The following is a 25964-nucleotide window of genomic DNA, read 5'->3' as shown; positions in this document are numbered from 1 at the left end:
GGTTTGGCCCACTGGAGCTTTACAGCTCTTTTTCAGACGCGACCTGACCGCAAATGATAGTTCAACAAAGTGGTTTATCATCACGTGGAAATTTATAGCAGCCAAATACTCTTAAACTCGCGTTGATTCTAGAGGTGGAGGGAAAGAAACGGGCGACCCGGATACAAATGTACGTGACCACGGGGAGAACATGCAAGCTCCAAATATACAGGCGTCGGGGTCGGGGTCGAACCTATGGCCATGCGAGGTAGTTAACATCTCGCCACCGCGGTACATGCACTCGACAATGAAACCTCTCAGAACCGGAATTTGTCGTAAGCAAAGCGGGTGCCTTGGAGATCCGCTTTCCCCACTACCTGCTGTGCACGTGACCATCGTACAGCAGACTCTGGCACCCTGTCCCTAGCACGTGACTTTGCTCCGTGGGTGATGGAGCATTCTGTCCCTCCGCTCAGAAACTGTGGAATTCTTTGCCCAAGGCCATTGGAGACTCGCATGTAAAAACTTATTTTATTCATTGACCTCTTTAAAATAATTAATTTATTTCCAGTTTCTCTTTTTTTTGGGTGAATAATTTTATTTTGTTTTGCGTTGTAGAGTGCTGACAGCCAGGTGCTATAGAAAATAATTTAATTTATATTTTAAATGCTAGATTTGAAGTTTTCGTGGCTGTAGGGATCCATACTCTTTGGTTCTTTCGGTAAAGTCACGTACGCTTGTGTTGCGCCGGAAACTTCGCGATTTAATTTATTTTATTTTATACCTACGTGACTCTACCGAAAGAACCAAAGAGTATTTTAAATACTTTTAAATAAACCAAAAAAACTCCGAATGGCACACCGTTCTCTTGTTCCGTGAGTGGCCAATGGTACAGGTCTATGCTAATCATCTAGACATCTATGACAAAGAGCTTCCTAGCTCATCGGATTCCTCCAGTCTAAATAAACACATTCCTGCGGAGGGAGCTGGTAGGAACGTTGGGTTGCTCGGTCAATGGCCAGGGTCAACGGCGGCGTGGTGTATTCCGCAAATATGCCCGACTGTGACGGCGGGCACAAGGCGGAGTGAGTAGGTTAAACGTTGAGTTTTATAAGGGCACCACGGGGTGACCAACCCCTCCCCACCCAGCCCCACCCCTCCCACCCCCCACCCAGCCCTACCCTCCCCACCCAGCCCCTCCCCACCCTCTCCACCCAGCCCCTCCCCACCCTCCCCTCCCCACCCAGCCCCTCTCTCCCCTGTGGGCTGGTGTAACCAGGAGGTTCCTACCAGTAAGATTCTGAATTTCGATTCTAATCACGTGCAGTGAATTGGAGACGTGCCTGTCAACACTAGGAATTGTAAGACCCTATTGTTCTATTCCTGACCATTGTAATAAATCCATTGAGAGCTGCAATCTTGGAATCTTCTTCTTCCTGTGTGCTGCCACCACAGTCGTGTGTTTATCCAGTATCAGGCTCATGATGATGCTATGGCCAGTAGTGGATAGACCATGGCTCATGACGGTACGGCCAGGTATCTAATCAGCATGTGCCTGCTCGCCCTTAAAGCTTTGCGCAGCTGCCAGAAATGTAAAACAAAACCCAATCAAATAGTCACATGGAAACAAATGCGTACGTTTTAGCGGTAATGAAGCGTTGTTTCATCGCAGCAGGGGGGCGGTCGAATGCTCTTATTCATTTATACACATGGATCAACAAAAAAGGGTGGAATTGTTTTTTGACGTCGTTGAGATGCTTTTGCGTCACGCATTTCGTCCATTTGTTTAACGAGCTCCCTTCTCCGTGTCCTCTGAGCATTAGTCATTTCCCCGGGACCTTACACGATGGTCGGTGGTAAAGGTGCAGCCCTGAAATTGCGAGCTCACACCACTGCTGGTGGAAGGGCGTCTAATGTAAAAAAAAAATCTCGACAGGGCCACTCTTGAGTTATTTTGTCAACTCTTTCACACTGGCCGGATGTTCTTGGAAGAAGTACCCACGTTTCGTACCACCACAGGACAACCTACCAGTCGGTTGATGTAGTGAATCCATTTAAACTGCTTGGTGGACAGAGGCTGGGGGGATTTAAGAAACTTGCAACTGCCGCGCCGGAAGATTGAATGGAACCGGTAAACTATTAAACAATTTTCTATTTTACCAGGTAAAGGCCCACTGAGCTATGTAGCTCCTTTTCAGAAGGGACCTGTTCACAAATGATAGCTCAACGAAGTGGCTTATTGTGTGGAAATGTATAGCAGCCAAATGCTCTAAACGTGTGACGTTGTTTCTGAATGTGGAGGGAAAAACCGGAGGACCCTGAGAAAAGTCCACACGACCACGGGAAGAGCATACATACTCCAAATATACAGCAGCAGGCGTCAGGGTCAGGATCGAACCCACGATCTCCTGTATACCAGGCGAGGTAGTTAACATCGTGCCACTGGAACCGGTGGCCTGGGATGGCAAGTTTGTTGTTACACCACGGCAACATCCCAAAAACAATAAGAAAGCTACTAGTGATGACAATATATTTTTATTCTCCAAACAATTTTTGTTTTGCTTGGCAGATGATTGTAGACAATTATTCCGTTAAGTGCTTTTTTGGATGTCTCAACGAATTTGGTCGAAAGGCTTGAGGATCATCGTTACTTAAAATCCGATGGATTTTTGTTGTTGTTCTTCTTGTTTGGAAGCGGCTAACCATCGGTCGAACCGACGGGACGTCGCGTGTGCGCAGTGGAAATGTACGCCCCCGCCGTCGACCTATGGCGGTTGTTACAATTATGCGGTTGCGTTACAATTACGCGCTGACCTATGCTCGGTGTCTTGTATAATTACACTGGTCAACACACTTTTTCTGGCATAAGGTACTCCAACGGTTTTAAGGTAATTTTGGGGTGCTGATTCCAAATCTGGCATCAGTTTTTGTCTATCACATCAAATATTGTATTTTCAATAAAAACTGCAGAAGAAAAATATAAAATTAATGTGGATATCTACATAAAATGATATTATAAACAGACTATCCTAAAAATACAGCACCATATTTTAACCCTAAAGCAGTCACTGACTCGCAACAACTTGCAATCATAATTGACAGAGTTAATTTCGGGTTAAATCAATGAAAATGGGGTATGCCGATAGCATAAAAACGAGATGTGATAGAGCAAATCTGAGATCAGATTTGGAATCAGCACCCTGAAATTAGTCTAAAACAGCTGCAAAAGTCCAGGCCAGAAAAAAATGTATTTTTTTTTGTTGACCAGCGTTATGCACAGTTGCAATCCCGTTTAACTTGCAGGTGACCATTCGAGCGGAGGGGGGGGGGGGTTGAACCCCCCCCCCACTCCCCCGAAATGAGAGAGGGATTTGCCCCAAAATTCTACGCGTTCATGACCTGTGCTTTCCTCGCGGACGTTCGTTTGTTTGTTTGGTTCTTGAACAACTGCAAAAAAAACAAAGCGCAGGTAGCCTGCGGACAGAACCTTCAGAAACCGCTTACAATTAGAGGGAGAGACGCCAATAACAATGGGCAAATAATAATTGCAGTGCTGTCATCAGGCTCTCGGTATTTTTTGTTGCCGGCGTTCGTGTCTCTCGCCCGTGTCGTGGCGGGTAACGCCCTTGGGTTAAAATGTTGTTACGTGCCGTGTGTTTTGTTGTTGTTGTTATTGCTTGTCCTCCCTTTGATTCTTTTTTTAAACGCCTAGCTGTTGTTTTTACTGTGGCTCATTTGACATTCATTGAGTGACACAATGATGCCCTTACGTTCCTTGCAGACTTGTAATGAAAAATGCTGTATTCAGACACACGAGTAGTGGCACATTTACGCTGGCATACGCTGCCTATCATCGGTGGTGCATGATATCTGAACCTGTCTTAGGTCTCCTCTAGGTCGACTCGGCCTGTACAATGAGTACCTGCTGCAGTGTTTCAAACATTATCACTGTGGTAACAAAAGCAGGTGAGCGTGGTGGTGCTCGCCACACGCTAACAACACAGACAGACTATGGAGGTTACACGGGCGATCTTTGCCGATACTTGTGTATTACAATATGTCTCGGGAGCTAAATGCCAATGTCGTGGTCTGTTGGCCGCAGAGAAGAGGGCTTCAGGAGAGTATTCATGTAGTCTTGCTGTTCCTCCTATTGAAGGAGGGCAGGCTACAGTGGGTAACTACAGGGTCCAAAATTTGGGTTGCGTGGCCACGATCGCACGACTGTGGCTTGTCTAATTTCCCATTCATTAAGGAGATTCGGCGGGCATTTGGCCTGCTGTTGACGTTTTCATGCAGTTGATGGTTACACCAGTGGTGAGCGAGTTGGTGGGAGAGCGAGTGAGTTGATGGGTACACCCAGTGTCTTCGAGGTGTAGCAATGTCACGCAAGCCAGGAGGTGTATGGTGTGATGTTTGTCTCTCGAATGAGGCATTCATTCTGGACTCCCGCATCCAGACGATCTCGCCACCATCTCGCGATGCCACCCCACCAGAGGTCGCAAACGGGTTTTGATTCTTTACCCGTACCCGTGCCCGGCCGCACCAGGGTTGCAAACGGGTACCCATACCCGTACCCGGCCAGGTACGGGTAGCCGGGTATCAGGTAGGGTACGGGTATCGGGTACCCGGTTGCGACCTCTGCACCCCACCTGCCACGCGTTTTCACGTCGCCTCAAGCTTGACTAACGGCGTCATCCGGGGCGGAAAAACGGCCGTCGTTAATTCGAATGTTCTTTTGTTCTCGTATTCGTCTGCGCATGCGTGCGCGAGCAGGAAGGGCGACGTGGCGCACCTGAACTGCAACGTCATCGTGTGCCCCACCAACGAGCACCTCAACGACAAGAACGCCGTCAGCGACAGCGTGCACGCGCTCGCCGGGCCGCAGCTGCACGACGAGCTGCGCAAGCTGAACGGTCGGTACCCTCGCGGCCGCGTGGCTCGCTCACAGTTTCGTGTCCGGCGGGGCTACCACCCCACCCCCCCAACCCACCCCCCCAGTTCATGCAACGGTGTGGTATGACACGGGGTAAAAACGCCACGCACCGCTTGTGTGGTCGCGGTGGACGTCGGAAAGAGCCCCCCCTGGCGTCGTTCGAGACAAGGATGTCGGTTGTTGTTGTGTGTGCCGCCACCCTCATCGTCCAGATGTTCCCGACATCGATCATTCGCACCACGGATTAGGTGCCGAGTCACCTGATGCCACACATGGTTAGCTGCCAATGGGGTCGCCCCTTTACATTTTTCAGATGAGATGTTGATGTAAGTGAAGTGATCGTGAGACGCCTCGGCGTCATTAGTGGTCTATCAAAAACTAATTATTATTTGATAGTCATACCACACCGCCCCCAATGAAAGACAACTCAAAGTGTTATTTAGCACGTACGTATGTATTACCACAGTGATGTGACTGTAGTGCTATGGCAGTATGCTTGAATGCCACTTTAAAGTATTTTATTCGCATTAATTAAGCTTTGTACTCTTGGTCGGACAATCCAGGGCACACAGCCTGGGTACATACAGTATCTAGAGCATGAGTAAAGCTGTTTGCTTTGGATTTTAAAATGTCAAGAGAGCTACGGTCCAGTTGGGTCGGACGTATGCATTGCGAACATCGCTTGCGTTGCTCGCCTGCCAGCTCGGTTGACCCCGGTCTGTGGCCTTTCACTTTCACATGTTCCAAAGGAAACTTGATTTTCTGCAGGTGTAGTAACTGACTCAGATACACTAAGAGTAGGAGGCACTCTGTTTGTTAACAGCCTTAACAATTCACACTATTAGCAACTACACTTCCCAGTCAGGACAGCTGGCAGACTGCCTGACTAGCGACGCCGAGACGGTGAAGACGGCGGCGATGACTCCAGCAGCAGCACGACGGGATCCCACTCCAAACGACAGCCCCAAGGTCTCCTCCCGGGGCCCCTCTTATACTGTCAGCGTGGCCTGGCTCCGCCCTGGCCACCCCCATGGCCACGCCCCCCTTCTGGAACCTACTAGCGGGTTCGTTTGTACCCCTTCCGTAACCTTTCACCTACATCCCTCTCTCTGGTGTATCACGTGACCTGCTGTCAGTCAGGGCTGCTGTAATTGCAGATCCCCTTCCCTGCCAGCAACAAGCGTTATGCTACTCTTTGTTTTTTTTGGTAAAGTCACGTAGGTAAAACAATTAATTAATAATATAAAATAAATGAAAACAACTAAATTAAGTCACGACGTTTCGGAGGCAACACAAGCCTCCCTCATCAGGTGTAAAAAGGCACGGCAAAATTACTGTAGCCAATCAAATCTAGAATTAAGCGCTATGCTGCTAAGTGACCGATTCTATGTCACTACACAGGTATAACATATCAGAACGTCACGCTGTTTGTGGGTCTTGACCCCTGCGTGAGTGCAGGCTTAGCAGAATTAGGGAAGCGGGATGAACCTGGAGGCTAAATAAGCTCGTCTCACCAGCCAAGCTTGGAATACTAGTGATAATGATGCCTTTCATTTGTCTAGGTGATGTTTAACTGAGCCTACTTATGTTGGAATGTTTGGCCAATACATTTCTTTAGAAGTGCTTTTTGTGTTTTGTTTATTGTCCTTGCCCCGCACCTCTGATTAGCATGGTTGGTTACGTACGGTGCGAAATAAGTTCAACATGCATGCAATAATATCTTTGAGATGGCTCTCCCATGTGGGGTTGTGGGTTGAACCGTGCGTTGTTCGGCGTGATGTCTGACGTTTCACACCACGTCCTGGAAGCTTCTTGAGGAGCTGAATTGAATGATATAATTTGGCCAATTTTGGAATGTTATATTGGGCCAATCATTTAAATTTGTGTCTCTCCGATGGGAGTGTCTCTCCGATTGGGGGTTCGCGGTGGTGAGATGTTAACTATCTCGCCTGGTATACAGGAGGTCGGGGTTCAATCCCGACCCAGTGACGCCTGCTGTATATATTTGGAGTTTTCCTGTTCTCCCCGTGGTTGCTTGGATTTTTATCCGGGTCGTCTGGTTTTTTTCCTCAACATTTAGAAACATGCGTATAGAGTATTTGGCTGGTATAAATTTCCACGTGATAAGGCACTTCGTTGAGCGATCATTTGTGGCCAGCTGTATCGCTCAGTGGGCCTTACCTGGTAAAAGAAAAATAGTTGAGTTTAGTTTAAATTCGAGTTGTACCACGTGTTTCACTCTGGGTGCTGGGAGCACCTTTCTTTCCTGCACCATCTCCCCTTCATCAAGCCACACTGACTGGCGTAGCGAAGTGTGGTCAAACAACTCCCGTTATGACGTACGCGGCGTGGCAAGGCTTTCGTCCAGCAGTGGATAGACGAACGAACGAAAGATAATGCTATTTTTATTATTCTCATTGCAAAATGACGTTGCATTATGATTTGTTTAGTTTCCGGAGTGAGCGGCGGTGGCAGCGGCAGCGGCGTACTGTGAACCCAACGACCCGCTGTTTATTCACGTCGAGCGTGCGATACCTGAACCAGCGCTTGCGAACGCAAATTTGACTCCGATTTTATTCACTCTCACATGCCCAGCCGGTTCCGTTTTCTCGCTGCTCTTGTTCGGCGAGTGCCAGTGTGCTTCGACAACGGCTCACTTGTTGAGCTGGCAGCATTGCTTCGTGTAGACGGAAGGACAAACAGATGCTGCGATGATGCAGATAGAGCATTGGTTGTGCAACAGAGGTTTAGCAATTCCTCCCCCATCTCCCCTCCCCCCTCTGCCCCTGGTATTTCGATGAATCGTCAAAATTTAGTTTCCTTTGCAGCGTTTTCTGGTTGTACTGCCGTGTGTTATCCTGCTCGATGTCCGACGGTTCGCTCTACATGCTGGGGAGCTTCTTCAGTGACTGAAGAAAACAATAATAAACGTCGGATATTGTGCCAAACGACACTCGATCGAGACGAATGACAGTGATTTTTTTTTTTACTAGGTAAGACCCACTAGCTCTTTTTCAGAAGCGACCTGGTTATCACAAATGATAGCTCAGCGAAGTGGTTTATCACGTGGAAATCTATAGCAGCCAAATACTCTAAACGTGTGTTGATTACAAATGTGGAGGGAAAAACAGGAGGACCCGGAGAAAAATCTATGCGACCATGGGTAGAGAGACGTGCAAACTCCAAATATACAGGCGTCAGGGTCGGGATCGAAACCACGAACCTCCTGTATACCAGGCGAGGTAGCTAACATCTCGGTACCGTGGCACCCCACAATCAGTTAGTATTACGTTCCTGCAAAAATCATGCAATGACCACAACCAATGTTTCCATCAAAATGTGGAATTACGGCTAAATAGAACACGCATACTTGAAATAGTATCAACGATTTATTTTTCATGCAGCCGTTTTTATAAAATATTTGAAACGTGTGTGTAAACATCGCCACTAGGGAGACAAAGGTGGTCAGGCATGGTGTTGGCCACCCCCCTCACCCCTTTGTGTGTCGTGCCGGCCTTAATCGGTGCTCGCTTAACAGCACTTGCCCCAACAGTCTGTTCATGGCTATACGGAGGAGTCATATTCTTAGGTTTTTTCGGTAAAGTTACGTAGGTAAAAAACATTAAAAAGTAAAATAAAATAAAAATCACGACGTTTCGGAGGCAACACAAGCTTCTGTCTTCAGGTGGTACCGTCACAGCCACGACAGCTGTATCAAGTAAATGAGAGATTGCAGAAGCTACCACTCCGTTTATATAATGGAGTGGTAGCTTCTGTGACGGTACCACCTGAAGACGGAAGCTTGTGTTGCCTCCGAAACGTGATTTTTATTTTATTTTACTTTTTAATGTTTTTTACCTACGTGAGTTTACCGAAAAAACCTAAGCATATGAATCATTGCAGTCACGAAAGCTTCAAATCTAGAATTATACGGAGGATCTTTTGTCTTGTTTGTGTGTTTTCAGCAACGTGGCCTGCAAAATCGATGACATGCAAACGGTTCACCTGTGCCGCCTATTCACCTTGTAAAGGCGACGTGGAATACGAGTCACTTGCAGTACCGCCTCTGGGCGGCAGGGTGGCGCAGTGGTCACGCTCTTGTCTCGCAGAAAGTCGCCCACCCGGGTTCGATTCGCGACTCGGGCGCCTTGTACATGGAGTTAGTTCGTTCCTGCACCCCCACCCCCCACGTGTTCTGCATTGGTATCTTCCGCATTCTGCATTTTTACTCGGGTAGTTAACCGACAGCGTTCAATGCGACTGGAATCGGCCAAGCATACCCTGCGCAGAAACAAATGACCTTGCAAGTTACTCGTTTGGAATTGCACACAGCAGCAACATTGGTCAACCCCTACTGCGACACAAACCTGGCAGGACCCTCCTGAAAGCGAGTCTTGAGACTCAGCGAGGCTTTGCTAGGTGAACAAGGATTCCAATAGTAAACTTACAAATTCATCCGAGGTGTCACCAAACGCCAGTCTCTCACCCAGTGATTAAGAAAGTGCGAAACCGCACGTTGAATACGTCAAACGTTGTCGCCGCTCGCACCCTAACCCCTCTGCGATTCAACTCCAGAATCGATCGTTCTCTCTTTTTGTTGTTGTTCTTGTTTTTACCCGACCCCGTTTGTATTGATCTTCATCGCCCCATGCAGCATTTCCTTCCAACGTTGCATTCGCCAACATCGGGGTGGGACCATTCACACTCTTCCCCCCAACCCCGTTCGACGATTTTGCGAATGTACGTATGTATTTTGAACTTCTCCACGTTTTAGTACGTCGTACGCGCTTCGCAGAACATGACTTCTGGCGATTTCTCAATCCACTGCTGCATGACAAGTCCAGATTTGAAGTTTTCGTGACTGCAGGGATCCATACTCTGGTTCTTTCGGTAAAGTCACGTAGGTGAAAGAAAAAAAGAAAAATAACTAAATTAAATCACGACGTTTCGGAGGCAACACAAGCTTCCGTCATCAGTTGGGACAACCACAGCACCTGATGACGGAAGCTTGCGTTGCCTCCAAAACGTCGTGATTTAATTTAGTTATTTATATTTTCACCTACGTGACGTTACCGAAAGAACCGTAGAGTATGCATGACAAGCCTGACAATCCTTACCCCATGCCACGTCAGCCGTGGGAGTTGTCTGATCGCACTTGGGCACGTTGGCCGGCGCACGTTTGTGAACGTGGGAGGCATAGCTGCTGGGGCGCATGATGATAATAATAGTGATTTACATTGGTGAGGCGTGTTTCATCCGTGGAAAATAAACAGGACCAGGGTGAATGGCCAGAACTAGGGAGTAAATGTCACTTTAAAGGAGGTAAGTTTGCAAGGCTTAAATAGCTCTAACAACTCTGTCTTATTGCCAAAGGCAAAGTGTTGTTCCATGCTCATGGAGCTGGGCAGTGGCAATAGCTCCCATCAGCCCTGGAACAGAGCCTTGACCTCGGAGTCCTTAGCAGAAGGTGATCCTAGGATCTCGTGGACATCGTTGAAGAGTCAACACCGATCAGTTCCTGCAAATATTGTGGGGCGAACCCATTGAGAGCCTGGTCGGTCAGCAGTACAGCACAACGATGTAATTTTCTGCACTTGACCTCTGCCTTGTACGCAGCGTTGTGGCCTACAGCCTTTTAACGACCTGCCGGTGCAGTACGGTCGCCCATCCATGCACGGTTCAGGCTCCATCCCGCTTGGCTTCAGAGATCTGATGAGATGGGGACCGCATTACATGCAGCCCCGCGGCCACGCGGCGCCCCAATTGGCTGGGGACTTTTAAAAATATGCGGGTATCAGTCACACGCTCGGCCCCGCCGTTAAGGCACCTTGCATGTAAATACTTGGCTCTGTGGTGTTGATGGAGGTAACAGTCTCGTGGACTGCCAGTGCTTCAAGTCGTGTGTGTTTGTTTATGTGGTGATTTGTGCGGTTGTGCACGTAAGAAGTCGGGAGCCTGTCTCCCAAATGTGAAGCTTTGGTAGAGCTGGCATTGGGCCCAAAGGTTCATGCAGCCAGCGAGAGTGGCAAGGCCAAAGAGCAGCCCTGCAATTTCTTGCTAACGCCACTGCTGGCAGAAGGACCTCCACTAGAGGGGGCTCCGATAGAGAAGGCCTCGGTATGGAATTTTGGCCTGCTCTTCCACGCTGGACAGATGTCTAGGAAGAGGTTGCAGTACCCACACTTTACCCCACTGCGCGTGACCTGCCTATCATCTCACTGTGGTACAATCATGTTGCTGGGTAGATAGAGTGGGTAGGGGAAAGAGCTCTCTGATGCCTTTTCAGTTTGTACCGCCTGTTTTTCCGACGTTTTGCTCCACGTGCCCGGAGAGGAACTGAAAAGAGCAGCTCATATTCTACCTTTGTTAACAACCGTTCAGTTCCTGAAGAAGCTCCCCAGCATTTCTAGTGGAACGTCTGACAATGGGTCGAACAACACGCATTACAAACGCGACGCACACACCTATGGCCCTTGTATAACTTGCTCATTGTTACAGCCGCGCCAGGAGATGGAATCGAACTGGCGACCTCTGGATTGTGGACCCAGTGCGCTGACCATTATTACACCTTCACAGCATCCCTAGTAATGTCAGTGTGTCTATGTAAATCATCTGGCCGCACCGTGGAGTTGAATAGTGCTGATCGTCATTATCCCTTGTTGCCCGCAGCGATGGGGGTTAAGCTCGGGCTAATGTTAACGACACGCTGCCAGAAGAGTGCGTGTTTCTATCTGGAAAATATAACACGCTGGCCAGTGTTGAGTGTGCACATGTTTCTAGCTGCGTAAAAAAAACAACTTCTTCCATCATTTTTTACACTCCCTCTTTCTAAACAAAAACGTTGACACTGATTAACTCCGCAGACATCTGGCCGTGCACCACAGTTCTCGCACGCCTCTCACATCTTTACACTTTGGTAAAACGCGGCACGCGGCACGCGCCCAACTAAAGTACTTTTTCTCTCCAGCGTGCGCTGCGAACCAGCCAGGGTTTGTCTGCTGCTGCTCCTCCTCCTGTCGAGCGACGATTATCTCCTCCCAGATGGTGTTGTGCTCTGCGTACAGCCAAAGGCTCTTGTCCAACGTGTCAAACGTTTCCCCATTTAATCTTCCATGTTCCAAGCAAACCCTCGAATCGTCTCACTTTTGGACGTCCCTCTTTTGACGGGCCGTCTCAGAACACGTGCGATCTATTTATCATTATTGTTATTATTATTATAGCTTGCCATGTTTCAATTCCCACAAAGTATTGCCAAGCCGTCACACACAGTGCCGTGTGCGGACTTCGGAAGGGAACCGGGGCGTGTGGGTTTTTTTTTCCATGCCGAGAATCTCGTACCCGGGGGTTGAACCGTGGGGTCTGGATCATCCAGGGTCTGTGTCCTTAGGGTTTGGATCGTTTTGGTTCAGGATTGTTTGGGTTCCTGATCGTTTCGGGTCTGCATCGTTACGGTGTGGGTCGTTAGGATTCAGGATCGTTATGGTTAGAACCGTTAGGGTTTGTTTCATTGGGGTCTACGTAGTTTTGGTTCAGGATTGTTTGGTTTGTGATCGTTAGGGTCTGGATTGTTAGGGTGTGGATCATTTGGGTTTGGATCATTAGCCGGTGCCCCAGATGAATTTCAGACACCCGAAAATCTCTCTTGTTTTTTAGTTTGTTTTGACACGTTTGTATGGTTTTAGGTGCTACCTGTTTTACACGTAAGCTTTCGCATTCAATGTCTTGATTCATAATCGGTTTCTTTGTTGGTCAGATCGCCGTGCAGGCATAATGTCCATTTGTTTTTTACGACAGCCCTCCACCACCCAACCAAAAGCCAATCAAATAAAATGCACAACTTGATTTGTTTTTTCAGTAAACCGGAGAATTGTTCAAAACTAAGAAAAAATTAAATGAACTAAAACTAAACACATTTTTATTTTACCAGGTAGGGCCCACTGAGCTAAACAGCTATTTTTCAGAAGCGACCTGGCCACAAATCATAGCTCAACGAAGTGGCTTATCCTGTGAAAATGTATAGCAGCCAACTATTCTTAAGCGTATGATTCTAAATGTGAAGGAATAAAACCCGGAGGACCCAGAGAAAAATCCACACCACCACTGGGAGAACATGCAAACTCCAGATATACAGGCATCAGGGTCGGGATCGAACCCACGATCTCCTGCATACCAGGCGACGCAGATAACATCTCTCCACTGTTACATCGAACAAATTACATTGGATGTAATTGCCGGTGAAACGTTCCTCCATTTAGCTGATGAAGCCAAATGGATTTGCATACAGTATTCCCTCGTTGTTCGCGACGGATACGTTCCGGAGATTATCGTGAATAGCAAATTTCGCGGATAATATTGGCCTACGAAAATGAGTGACCTTAAATTCATAAATAAGCTATTAAATACGTTACATTTTTAATAACAGCGCAAAAAACATTAAAATAGGTTATAATAAACTAAGGACATTAATATTAAAGTATCACTTTACATCCCATCATTGTATCTTTCATCGCTTTATCTCAACACCCTCTCATCACTTTCTCTCTCCCTTTCTCTCTCGATGCAATCGTGTAGAGTTCCCGTTGTGATTCGCGTATAGTCGACATCGTGGATAGCAAACTCACGACTAACAAGGAAATGCCGCGTTTGTGGTGGAGGGTTCTCGTAAAAAAATTGTTACGTTATTTCGACACGGTCTAACCCAAAAGCAACACATTTTATTTTCGTGCTTCATTTGTAGGCATGCGATACATTCAATGATCCACCAAATTGGAAATGTATGCTGGTAGTATGCTTCGTAAGCATTTAAATTTATTTTTAATCAACAAACCGATGCATTCCTTCAGTCTTAACCGTATTCTCGCTTAGAGCGAACTAGTATGGGGGGGGGGGATATTTAATAATCGACGTTTTGGGCAATTACCTTTGAAAGTAGAGAGATGAAGAAAGGCCACGTCCCGAAATGTCGCCCATCACATATTTGATATTTTGAATGGGCAAGTTTCGTAAAAAAAATTCCCCGCCGACTTGACGCATCGTGCGGTATAAGTAGCTACACCACAGTCGGTCGGCAGGTCGCGTGTGCGGTGGGGTAAAGTGTGAGTCCTCCCACCACTTTCAGGACGTCTGGCCAGTGTGCAAGAGTGGGCCAAATACATTTTTCGAGAGGTTCCCTAGAGCTTCCTCGAGAAAACTAGTGGTTCTTAACCTGGGGTGCAAGCACCCCCCGGGAGTGCGAGATGCCCTTTCTGGGGGTGCGAGAGACATGGCAAGATTTTTGGTAAGAGGTGTAAATCATCGAAGCACAAATTAAGCACGGCATGTATTCCAACTACGTTTCATCAAACCAATGTGTTTGTTAGCATTAGAAATGTTTTAACGATTGAGAATCAAAGGGGGGTGCAAGGCTGCAGTAAAGGTTAAGAACCACTCATCTACTGGATGCCCTTCTACTAGCATTGGCGTTTTTCAAGTAATTGCCAGGCTGCACCTTCACCATCTCTTCTGTCGGAAATAGCAAAGAGATGGGATTCTGCTTCGTGCGATGGCTAGACCGGCTTAATGGTGTTTGTACGGCTCATTCAAAGGCCAGAGAGGGTGGGGAAAAGTCGAGGACATTTTCTTCCATTTACATTAGGGTCAGCTGGCCTCACGAGAAATTACAGCCACTGCTTGTGTGTTCCACCACGGAGATGGGAGGGCACCACCTGCTAGGAAGGAAATGTGGCAGCACGAGTTGTGTGCCATGTTCTGCCCTCCCATCCGATACCCTGGGTGGCATGGATACCCAACGATTTTTGTGTGGAAACGGGGAGGTTGAGAGGTGGTGGTGCGGTGTGTGGGGGAGGCATACACATCATCAGGTGTAAAATGCAACCTGTGTGTTTGCGTCATTTACTGCGTAAGTAGCGGCACTTTCCAGATTTACCCCGGTTTGATGGTCAGCGGGAGCAAGCTTCCACGTTGTCGGGTATTCGGAGTGGGATTAACCGAGTTCGCCACGCTCCCGAGCAAGATAAAAACCATTGAGAGCTGTTTATCTTCACTGACGCGCCGGTTTCCAACTTGCTTAAGGGGTTAGCTGATGGCGTTAAATTAAATAAAGCATCGCTGGAATTTTAAACAGACCATTTGGTCTTAAAGCGCGAAGTGCGCCGTGCGGCGAACAGCGGTGGGTGGCGGTGGGGATGGGGGCGGCCGCATTTAACGTGAGACAATGAAATCAGGCGAAATATAATTTCACGTTATCATGCCCGCGCACAACTGCAATTGCGACGGTAATTGAATACAACGGCCATCAAACGTCGCAAGTGCAATTAGTGTTAACTGAATCATCGTCAACCGTTCAACGGGAGACGCTGGTGAAAGGGAGGCACTGTGTGTTGTGAATTCATGCCGCCAATTAGAGGTGCTACTTTAACGTTGTTAACACGTTTCGGTGCCTGGCACGTAGTGAAAACAGTTCGTTTCCTCGCAATTAACCATAAAGCACGAGCCTTGTTTTTATTTATACAAAAAGTATCACTTTTAGTCCTCTTTTCCCCGATTCCGATTGTCCTAACGGTGTCTTTGTCAGCCTCGCAGATCAGGGTTCAGCTGGGCAATAATCTTTCCACGGCACTTCTCTGTAAAAAAAATCGTCAAATGGCCGTTTCATCCTTTACACGGTAGGGGGCGTACTTATCCACACAGTGCTATGAGAATTTCAAACGAAACCAAATTCAACGTGGTAGGTTTTTTTTGTTTAGTCATTGGTCATCGAGCTGAGACTATTAAAACCCTGAGGACCCGGTTTAATCGCAGCTGGCTGGCTATTTGGACTGTAAACCGGATCTCTCTCGGCAGTGCTGGCTCTGGGCACCTGCTGTTGGTGACCGCTAATCATCATTGGTGTTCTAAAGCAGACTTCCATTTGTCCATGGAAGCTAAATGTTTTCACGTCAATGTGTCGGGACGTTTTGCTTCGCGTTAGCATTTTGTATGATTTTGGATGATAATGCTCCAGCTGCCACTGCCTCTCTGTGTAGGAGTGCTTTATCAGATGAATGATCACTTGCAACACAGGCCAGGGCAACGAGCAAGTTGGCCCACAAAACTCTATCCGCTTCCATAATGAAACAATAAAATGAGTGGCTTGGCCGATGTAGCGTTGCGGTTACCCCCCCGCAATTTCTCCTCTCCCGTTGTGTTTTTACACACGATACCCGGAGGATAGAGCCACGAGCCTCCACACAGTTCCTGCGCTCCAATCTGATACGAGGCTTCTCCAAGCTCGTCCTTGCCAAGTTTTGGCCCGCGGAGGTATTAATCACCGAACGCGGGTCCAGCACCCGCGAACTCGCCGCTAATTGCATTATCCGCACCTGGCTGCACCGGGAACTTGGAGGACGGTCATCGGATCGGCCTGCTGCTGCCATGCGCTTGCCGCGCTCGTTCCGAGGCCGCTTGAGCGGCGGTCGTGCCGAGTGCAAGTGCCAAAATACCACCCCTCCCTGGATACACAGTTGGGAGTATTCTTGTGGTCCAGTGTGTGTGCGCCCCAGATGGTTGAGTGTAGGCATATCGTAGCATATAGATGCGATTGCATTAGCAGCAATAATTTTCGTGCGTTATCGTCATCATCAGCATCAGCCATGATCGGTCCACTGCTAGATGAAGGCCTCCGCAAGTCGTCACCATCCCTCACGGTGCCGCGATGCAGCAAGCCATCTTGCTGCCGCACACGAGCCGATTACAACCCTCCAGCTTCGTGGTGGACGTATTCTCGGGCACGTTGCCTCCCTTGGCTGCCAATCTGTAGTTAGTCTCGACCGCCGGCCATCTTCCTTTCCAGCAACACATCCTGCCCAAGAACCAACTTAACCCTTTCCCCGTTTTAGACGTCTCTGAGTTGCAGGGTAGCGGTGTCCTGTTCACTGCTCAATCTCGGAACGCGCGACCGGCTCACCGTTAATTTTGTTTCGAGAGGCGTAGCGCCATTGTTTTTAAGGACGTTTCTTACCGCAGAGAATTGCAGTGACACGATCACACTCTATGATAGCTGGCGCCAAAGTGTGCCACACGCCCTCTTGCCTGAAGTCGTACCCATGAAGTGATTTTCTGACGTACGTGCACATCATTGGAAAGGAGTCGGAAAAAAAACTGATGTTGTGCACGTATGTTATTGGAATGGGAAAGGGTTAACAGTCAGCATGGTATATCTAACTTGCGTATGTTTTCCAATCCGTGTGTTCCTCTTCCAATCGGCCAGAGTAATTACAAGCATGTGCCTGTCTCTCTCTCTCTCTCTGTGCTTCTATGGCTACTTTTCAGCGTTGGTTTCTTTTTCTTAGCCAGTGTTCCCGTTTCTGATTTGCCTTTATGTGTATAGTTCGTTGTCCTCCCTCCGCACCTCCGATCAGCACACTCGGCGACGTTAGGCACGAAAGTAGGTCAGCGTACGTACACGCGTACGTCGTGGGCACCGATTCAACGGCGTTCATGTCGAGCCACACGGGGCTGTTTACGTGACGCTGTGTTGTTATCCACCACGAGCAGGACAGTCCGTCGAGCACCAGCGATGTCGTTGGGGCTGCGAGGGCCTAGCGGTAGCGCTGCGTCCGTCGCTGTGTCACACAAAGGTTTAGGGTTCGACTCCAGCGGTCGCCCTGATTGTTGCTTGTTATCACGTAGGCTCTCGCGACCATTGACATCCATTATATTAATCTGGCTGTCGCCCGATGAAGCCAGTTGTAATTACCGGCGAAACGTCGTACTCGGATTGTAAATGTTTGTGGATTTACTCTCCAACACACCGGTGTGCTGTACTAGTAACAAATTGGCACGTTCTGTTTACGTGATGAACCTTACTAATTGGCTGTGTCGGGTGGTGGCGGGCTTAACGACACATTCATATTGACGCAATCTAACCCAAAAAAAACCCTTTATTATGGCTGATTGTTGTTGCAGGTGTGATAACCACAAAATAATACTCGGTGCTGTATTCCCCAAATGATCCCCTGGACGTAATTCGCAAGGGTAAACCATTGTGTGCCCGTGTCATGGTCCAAATTTGCCAAATTCGAAATTTGCCTGCAAATTACTCGTTTGGGATGATAACCTAGCAGTTGTTGCTCCCCCTACTGCCAGACTAATGTCCCAGGTCGCTCTCGCAATTGAGACTCTCCTGGTCTCCTGGATTTTCACCTTGTTAAACAAATTTGAAACTCCATGTAATTGCAATCATGTACCTCCTAATAGGAAATATAATTCAGATGTTATCGGGCAAAAATTTGTGCAGCGAGTCGCTGACACAAGTCTAATCTCCGTGATTAGGTTCATAGACCGATCGAATTTGTGATTGAGTTATTGGTGAGGCCGCGTAATGATCTGGCAAAAATGTGCGTCATCAGGACCCTCCATCACTCGACGCAGCCAATCAAATGGAATTGTCACGCGGTGCGCAGGCAGGTGGGTACTGTGCCATGAAGAACATTTCTCGTAAACCTAAGTTAACGATTTGACACGTGGGAAACTACGTCAAACATCATCGGCTCAAGATTTCGGGAAAAAAAAAGTCAGAATTTTGGCCAGGTCGTCTTAGTGGCCAAACCCAAAACAATTAACGGTGCATCGTCAAAATATCGGTGGCTGCGAAAACCTACGTGTTGAGTTAGACTGATTTAATTTAACACGTAGGCTTTCCGATTAAAATCCACCGATTAATCGATGCAACATTGCACCACCTGTGCCATCCTCCCTCCCTCCCTACTTTCACCCTCCCTCCCTCCTAGTAAAGCCATTTCCGCTGCCACCTGTCGCTTGTTTACCAGCCTTCTCGCCGTCTCTCGGGCCCGTGTATGTTGGTGGGTGGGTGGGGGGGGCACTGGGGGTTGGTGAGCAATCGGGGCTGAAGAGTTTTCGGAAAAACGAGGAGTGGCGACTTTGCACATCCGCGCGCGCCGAATCGGGCCACTGTAAATGTCACACTGCGCGGGGGTTTAGCGGCGGATTACGCCACTTTGTGAAACCGAAGCCGGCGATCCGCGCGATGATAATAGTAATGAACGCCCTCTTTTTAACCCTTGACGAAGGCCGCGCTGGATCTCGGGACCCTTGCGCGCGTGCGATTTTTGTTGTTGTTAGAAGTGTCTCTGCTATAGCATTGGGAGGAATGGGGCAAACGTGACATGAAACTCCATTCGTCAATAGCAGTGTGGCGTTAAGAGTGAAAAAAAACATTCGGGCTGTTCTCGGAAGCAGGGTGGTGCACTGCGAGCTGCATGGTTGCAGACGTTCAACATGTTCATCTCATGACGCGACACCGACTACACGAGTGGAATGTAATTCGGTAAAAGGGGATTTATTTTTATTCAATGCTTGCTGCGACAATCACATGGCCGTGCGTCAGCGGTGACGCGGCTCGGCGGTTGCGTGCTCGCCGTTTGTAGTGTATGTATGTCGTGTGTATGTTGAACTTGTTTCGCACCGTATGTTGCCAACTGTGCTCATCGGAGGTACGGGGAAAGGATAACTAAATAAACACAAACAAGCAGTTCTAAAGAAATATATTTTCAATCTTTCTATAAAAGTGCATAGCTCCAGTGGCTTCCTAATGTCGGAAGGAAGAGCGTTCCAGATGGCTGCAAAAGCATCTGACAGCGTGCGATGCAGTTGACCGCGTTTGTTCGACGGTTAGCCAAAAGCTGCTGCGAGGATAACTGGAGTTCGCTTGATGATGATTGATGCTCCCTGACGAGATCAGCAAGGTATCGTGGTTCATTTGTGGGAAGCACTTTGTGTGTCATGAGTGCGACCTTGCAATGCCTATGTTCGATGCCCATGCAGCTCGGCTAGCCAATGCACGGACGTTGTTGCAGAGGCTTCGTGGTTTTGAAACCAGCGGCTGCTCCGCCTTTTTTTTTTTTGCCCTTAAAATACGCTGCGATCTGCTTTAGAGTGGACGTTCAAAGATCCCGTGGCGTCATTCGCAAGAGTGAAGAGAGAGGGCTCCCTTTTGTGTCGGCGTCGCGGTCCGAACTTGCAAAATGACACAGCAGTTGGCCCAATGTGGATATAACATCGCGATCATCGCCACCTACTGCGAAAACTTAGCAGGAACCCTCCTAAAGAGAGTCCAGAGCCTTGGCGACGCTTTCCCTGGGATAAGCAAGCTTATAACAATAATAACAGTGGGTAGTTCTGTGATATATGCTTCTGTGGGCTGTTCTTTAACGTGGGTTGATGCACCTATCTTCAAGGGGTTGGGACTGGCCACATCCGTTGTTGATGTAATGCAGACAGCACAATTTAACTAAAATTGGTTGAAAAAAGCAGCTCTGGATAAAATATGCATAGAGAGAGAGATGAATGGTTGAAGTGGAACATTTGTATGAATGCATTATTCTCTCTGAACAGTATAAATAATTCACCATTTGTGCATTAAATTAAAGATAATTATTTACAAATTGTAATAATAAACACGCAAAATAAGAGAAATACATTCCCACAAAACCACAGTGATTTTTGCATCGGTTCCTGAGTCTAAGTAGCGCCAGCCTGACGACAAAACCTTGGTCATTACGAGCATAGCCGGTTAAACAGCACGCCCCCACCACCCCCTTCACCACGCTGGCTGAACACCGTGCCCCCCCCCCCCACCCACTCCCTCACTGCCAAGGCACCGGGCAACAACATCACCGGAGCCGCTCCGCTGGCTAACACGCTCGCCCGCGTGTTCACCCACCGCTCGTGGTTCCGTGCCGTCTCGATCCCTCTCGCTCACGCATGCACGCGATCTCAGTTTCGGCTATTTTGCTCATTACCCCCCCCCCCCCCCCCCCCCCAATGGGCGTGTTTGTCCAGTTGTCATGCCCTCTGGCTGCTTGTTATGCCCGATACGTGCGTTCGATGCCGTACGTTTAAAATGTCGCGTGTTTAAAACTCGCGGCTGCTACGGACGGGGCCTGTAATCCATCACTGTGGCGGCAACTGCAAGGGTTAGGGGCGCCACGGTGGCGAGGTGTTAACTAGCTCGCCTGGTATACAGGAGATTGGGGGTTCGATCCTGACCCATATTTGGAGTTTGCATGTTCTCCCCCGTGGTCGTGTCGTTGTTTTCTCCGGTTCCTCTGGTTTTTTTGCTCCACATTCAGATTCAACGTCATGTGTCTAGAGTGTTTGGCTGCTATAAATTTCCACGGGATAAGCCACTTCGTTGGGCGCTCATTTGTGGCCAGGTGGCTTCTGAAGAGCTATATATCTGAAGGGGCCTTACCTGGTAAAATAAAACTAGTATTTTGGTGGCTCACACACAGAAACTTTCTTCCCGTGGATCTTGAGGAGGAGCCGTACCCTGGATCACCAGGAGAAGGCGGTGCGGCAAAAATGTGCACGCCACCTGTGCCATCTGTACAAGGATTGAGTGTTGCCTCCTTGCACGCATGGATTTTCAGTGGGTGCTCCGGTTTCCTCCTGCATGCAAACACTCAATACTTGGCCGAAACACCTTAATATATAGAGAGCCGCAGAGCTTACGGGAGGGGATGTGCTGCCTTCCTGCTTTGTGGTTCCTCACGCCTCTTTTCGTTGTTCTGTACGTATGTTGAACCTAGATTTAAAGCTTTCGTGACTTCAGGGATTCATCTTCTTGGTTCTTTCGGTAAAGTCACGTAGAAGGGAAACAATAAAAATAATATTTTATTATATTATAGTATTTAATTTTATTGTTTAATATTATAATATTATTTTATTATATTATATTATTTTATTATGTTTTATTTTATTATTTGTATTGTTTCCATTCTACGTTACTTTACCGAAAGAACCAAGAAGATATGTTGAACCTCTTTCGCACCGTACGTATACAACCTTGCTCATCGGAGGTGCGGGGAAAGGACACCAAACCATACGCGTCAAGAGGAGTTGAGCGAATACTTTGCGGCGTGTAACAAGTTTGATATTATATTGCTACTATCACGGGTGTCACGCCATTGCTAGCAGCGCGTGTCATTTCATACTGAGGCTTCCAGAGCCAATATTATAATTTAGGTTTATTTGATTGGTTTAGAGCCTGCAGGAGATGTCAATGAGAACTATGCCCCTGACACAGCCAAACAAATCAAGCGGTGTGTTGAAAAGCAATTGTAATTGTTTTGCTTGGTTTTTGAAAATAACCGGCTTCCTCAAAGACAAAATAAATTGCCACATTCGTCCAGGTGACAACTTGATTTTGTTTTTGGCCGTCTCAGGCTGGCGACGGAGGGTGTGCACAGGTCCAGTTGACATGGTACCCGCAAGATCTGACCTGGAACACAAATTACGAGTTCCGTGTGGTATCTGCGACCAGCGCGTCGTCGCTTCATCCTCTTGCAGTCGCTCGCTGTAATGCCAAGCATGTTTTTATCTCCATGCGTCTTGGGGTACTTTTTAGTTTTTTTGTTCCATTTCGATTTGTTGGGTCCCGTGTTTTTAATTTGTATGTCATGACAGGTGATGCACGCCGATTTAAAACTTTATTCTGTGCGCACATCGGCTGTCTGCACAAGCGACGTTTTCACTACACCATTCAACAAGTTGTTTGGTGATGCTACGCTGCCAGTGATGCACAAGGAACAAGGAAAATCAAGACCCGTCAACAACACTTGCCTTAAAATAAGTTGTATATATATTTTTGATAATAAAGGTTTTTTCGGGTTAGTTTGCGTAAAAATATAAAGGTGTCGTTAAATCCGCCACCACCTGACACAGCCAATTAGTAAGGTTTTTCACGCAAACAAAACGTGCCAATTCGTTACTACTTCAGCACAGCTGTGTGTTGGATAGTAAACCCACTACATATACATTTAGAGTTAGACTTTTCGCCGGTGATTACATACAACCAGCTTCATCAGGCAATTCGCCTGAATTGTCTCCAAGTCTTCCTGTTTCGATCTTAAATAGAGTGAAGGTGACGTCATCACTGTAAGCCTATTGGTCATGTTTCTTGAAATGGCATTCTTCATTGAGTTTTGTCTTCATCAGCGCCGCCGTCCACAGGTCTCTTCGTATTAATTCTTTTTAGGATATTCCCCCAGGGCCACGGAACGTGCGCAGAGCAGGCTTTTGGAGGCGGGCACCAAGTGCAAGCCCCCGCCACCTGACTTACCCCGTCCTCTACCCACAATCCCTCGCTTCCTTCTGTGTTCAATCACGGACCGTGAAAACCCTACGCCGTCGTGCCATCACGGTTATGCCCCGCAGTCCATCCGCTTGTTCCCGCTTGCCTAGCAGTGCCTGTGTGCCGCCTTGCGGTGTACACAGCGCTGTGACCTTAAATTGTAAAACTGTCTCATTGGCCAATGGCCCCTTCTTGATGTGTTATGAAGGACGGTCCTTTAATGAACTTGTCGAGTTATTTTTTGTATCTCCATATATATACAAGGCAAACTATGTGTGTCTGTTCAAAATGTTTAGCGTACTTCCCGACATTCAACAAACTGGAAATTTGCCATGTGGGTACTTTCCAGACTGTACATCATGCAAAAATAAAAAAAAATACACTTGTTTTAGTTTTTTAGGGAGGGAGCTCAATAATGCATATGTTTTTTGCACGGCAAGTGAGCTGTGACGTCAAATCTGTCACGTGACCCGCGCATGTGGAAGCGTAACGCATTGTAGTGTAGCGGTTAGTGCGCTGCGCTACGAACCCGGCGACCCGAGTTCGATTCCCGCTCACGGCCACCACCGGTGACGATTATTTCAACTGCTCCTGGGCCTCCCCTAGGTCGACTCAGCCTCAAACGAGTAAATGGTGTGGTGTGTGAACATCGCCACTGGGGAGACAAAGGCGGCCGGGCGTGGTGAATCCAAGTCCCGGGCGAAGCCGGGTAGTAAAGCTAGTATTACATAATAGGAAGTAAGAGGAGACGATCGCTGTCTCGAACATAAACTCTGGGATCGTTCCGGGCGGTTTAGTCGGCGGCGGAAATGTCACATTCAATCAATTAGCACGTGGCAGACAGCCTTAATAAACTAACATTGAACTGTCACGATAAACTATTTTGCTCACTCTGGCAGACACTTCTGAGGGCTCGCGATCACCGAAGCGGCGAGGCTTTATTTTAACACGGAATTCCAGGGAGCATTGCAAGTGTATCAACAAGCCTTGTGGGTTTTATACTGGTAGGAACCTCCTAGTTACACCAGCTCATAGGGGATTATTGTGTCTGTCCATCGTGCAGGGAGGGGCTCGGTGGGGAGGGAGGGGCTGGGTTGGGAGGGGAGGGTGGGGAGGGGCTGGGTGGGGAGGGTGGGGCTGGGTGGGGAGGGTGGGGCTGGGTGGGGAGTGGAGGGTGGGGCTGGGTGGGGCTGGGTGGGGAGGGTGGGCCTGGGTGGGGAGGGGCTGGTCACCCCGTGGTGCCCTTATAAAACTCAACGTTTAACCTACTCACGCCGGCTTGTGCCCGCCCTCAATGTATATATTTGCGGAATACACCACGCCGCCGTTGACCCTGGCCATTGACCGAGCAACCCAACGTGTTCCTTCTAGCTCCCTCCGCAGGAATGTGTTTTTTTGACCCACCTCCGTCTCGTGAAGTTGGAAATAATCATACGTGTGCCCCTCTGTCTGTGTCTCCGTCTCTGTCCTTCTGTGTCTCTGTCCTTCTGTCTCTCCCCTATGTCTCTCTTTGTTTGCGTCTTTCTGTCTCTCTCTCTCTGTCTCTGCGTCTGTCTGTGTCTCTCTATATCCGCGTCTCTCCGCGGGCGGGCCGGGCTTGCAGGCTGCCGCACCGGAGAGGCCAAGATGACGAAAGCCTTCGGCCTGGCGGCACGCTTCATCGTGCACACGGTGGGGCCGCGGTACAACTCGCGCTACCGCACGGCGGCCGAGACCTCGCTGCACGGATGCTACAAGCGCGTGCTGCACATCGCCACGTGAGTCGGGTCGACACCAACGGCGAGAGGGGAAGAAGCGAAGCCAAAGCGTCGCAATGAGCGGCCGTCGCTGAGCCGCCAATGGGTGTCGTGATCTGTCGGCCACCCCCTAGCCAGGACTACTCTTGGATAGGTACGGTCCGTATCACCGGGCGCTGTGATCCGTGAGCGACAGGTTTTGCAGAGGTTCTACGGTTTCGGGGTGCTCCTGACGCCTGGTGGTCCCCCTCTTTAAGAAGACTAACAACTACAGGGGCATCTCACTCCTCAGTGTGCCGGGAAAGGTTCTGGCAAGGATTATTCAACATCGCCTTGCCAGGCACGCTGAGGAGAGGCTTGCGGAGCCCCAATGCGGTTTCAGGAAAGGGCGAACCTGCACAGATGCCATATTTTCTATCTGTCTGCTACAGCAGAGGTGTAGGGAATTCTAGCAAAAGTCCCATCGGTGAGCTCCGGCAGGCAACGCTGCATGCCCAGCTACCGCATTCCACAACTGTTGTTCGGTCGGATGGAGGGGGCTAAACGGGCGCGGCACGGGCTAGAGAAGAGATGGAGTGAGGTGGTACAGGAGAATGTGGAGCTGAGTTGACTTGCCGATGACTGGTACCAGCGGTGTCAAGATCGGCTTCTGTGGAGGAGGCTCGTGAATGACACTACTGGGCAGTTGGAGACAGTCGCCCTCCAACGACAACGGAGGGCAGAGGAGAGACGCTCACAACAACAAGCGGAGCGCCGGGTGGCTAAAGCCCAGCAAGCTAGCACAGTAGGAGGCACCAGCCAGTCACCTCAGTCAGTCGACCCGTGGCACCTGGGTCTGTCCCGTCACCTCCTGCCAGCGGGCGTTCGACACTTCACGTGGCCTCAACGTGCACATAGCCTGGCACAAGCGTCGTGGTGACGTCACCGCCACTTCGTGGCGAATGGCAGTTGTTGCGTGTGAGAGACTGCGCGCGACTGTATTGAGCGCTAATACAGTGGTTAGTGCGCTGTGCCACGAAATCGGCGACCCGAATTCGATTACCGCTCACGGCCAACACCAGTGACGATTATCTGAACCAGACCTGGTGCTCTCCTAGGTAGACTCGGCCTTAAATGAGTAGCTAGCGCGGCGTGTAAATATCGCCACTTTGGTAGACAAAGGAGGCCACGTATAATTCTCGTG

General features: G+C 48.7%; 1 protein-coding gene across 1 annotated transcript in view; it reads left to right on the top strand.

Annotated features, from left to right (window-relative positions):
- LOC133352763 (ganglioside-induced differentiation-associated protein 2-like) overlaps positions 1–25964 on the top strand; it is a 43445-nt gene that overhangs the window by 11418 nt on the left and 6063 nt on the right. The window contains exons 3-4 of the mRNA XM_061568627.1: positions 4753–4892; positions 24649–24802. Of these exons, the coding sequence (XP_061424611.1) occupies positions 4753–4892; positions 24649–24802 (294 nt within the window). The remainder of the gene's footprint in view (positions 1–4752; positions 4893–24648; positions 24803–25964) is intronic.

This window comes from Lethenteron reissneri, chromosome 5, assembly GCF_015708825.2.
Source record: "Lethenteron reissneri isolate LAM-NWPU_2019-01 chromosome 5, ASM1570882v1, whole genome shotgun sequence".
Classification (NCBI taxonomy): domain Eukaryota; kingdom Metazoa; phylum Chordata; class Hyperoartia; order Petromyzontiformes; family Petromyzontidae; genus Lethenteron; species Lethenteron reissneri.
Note: the sequence above shows the minus strand (reverse complement) of the source record. Positions and strands in the feature narration are given on the sequence as shown.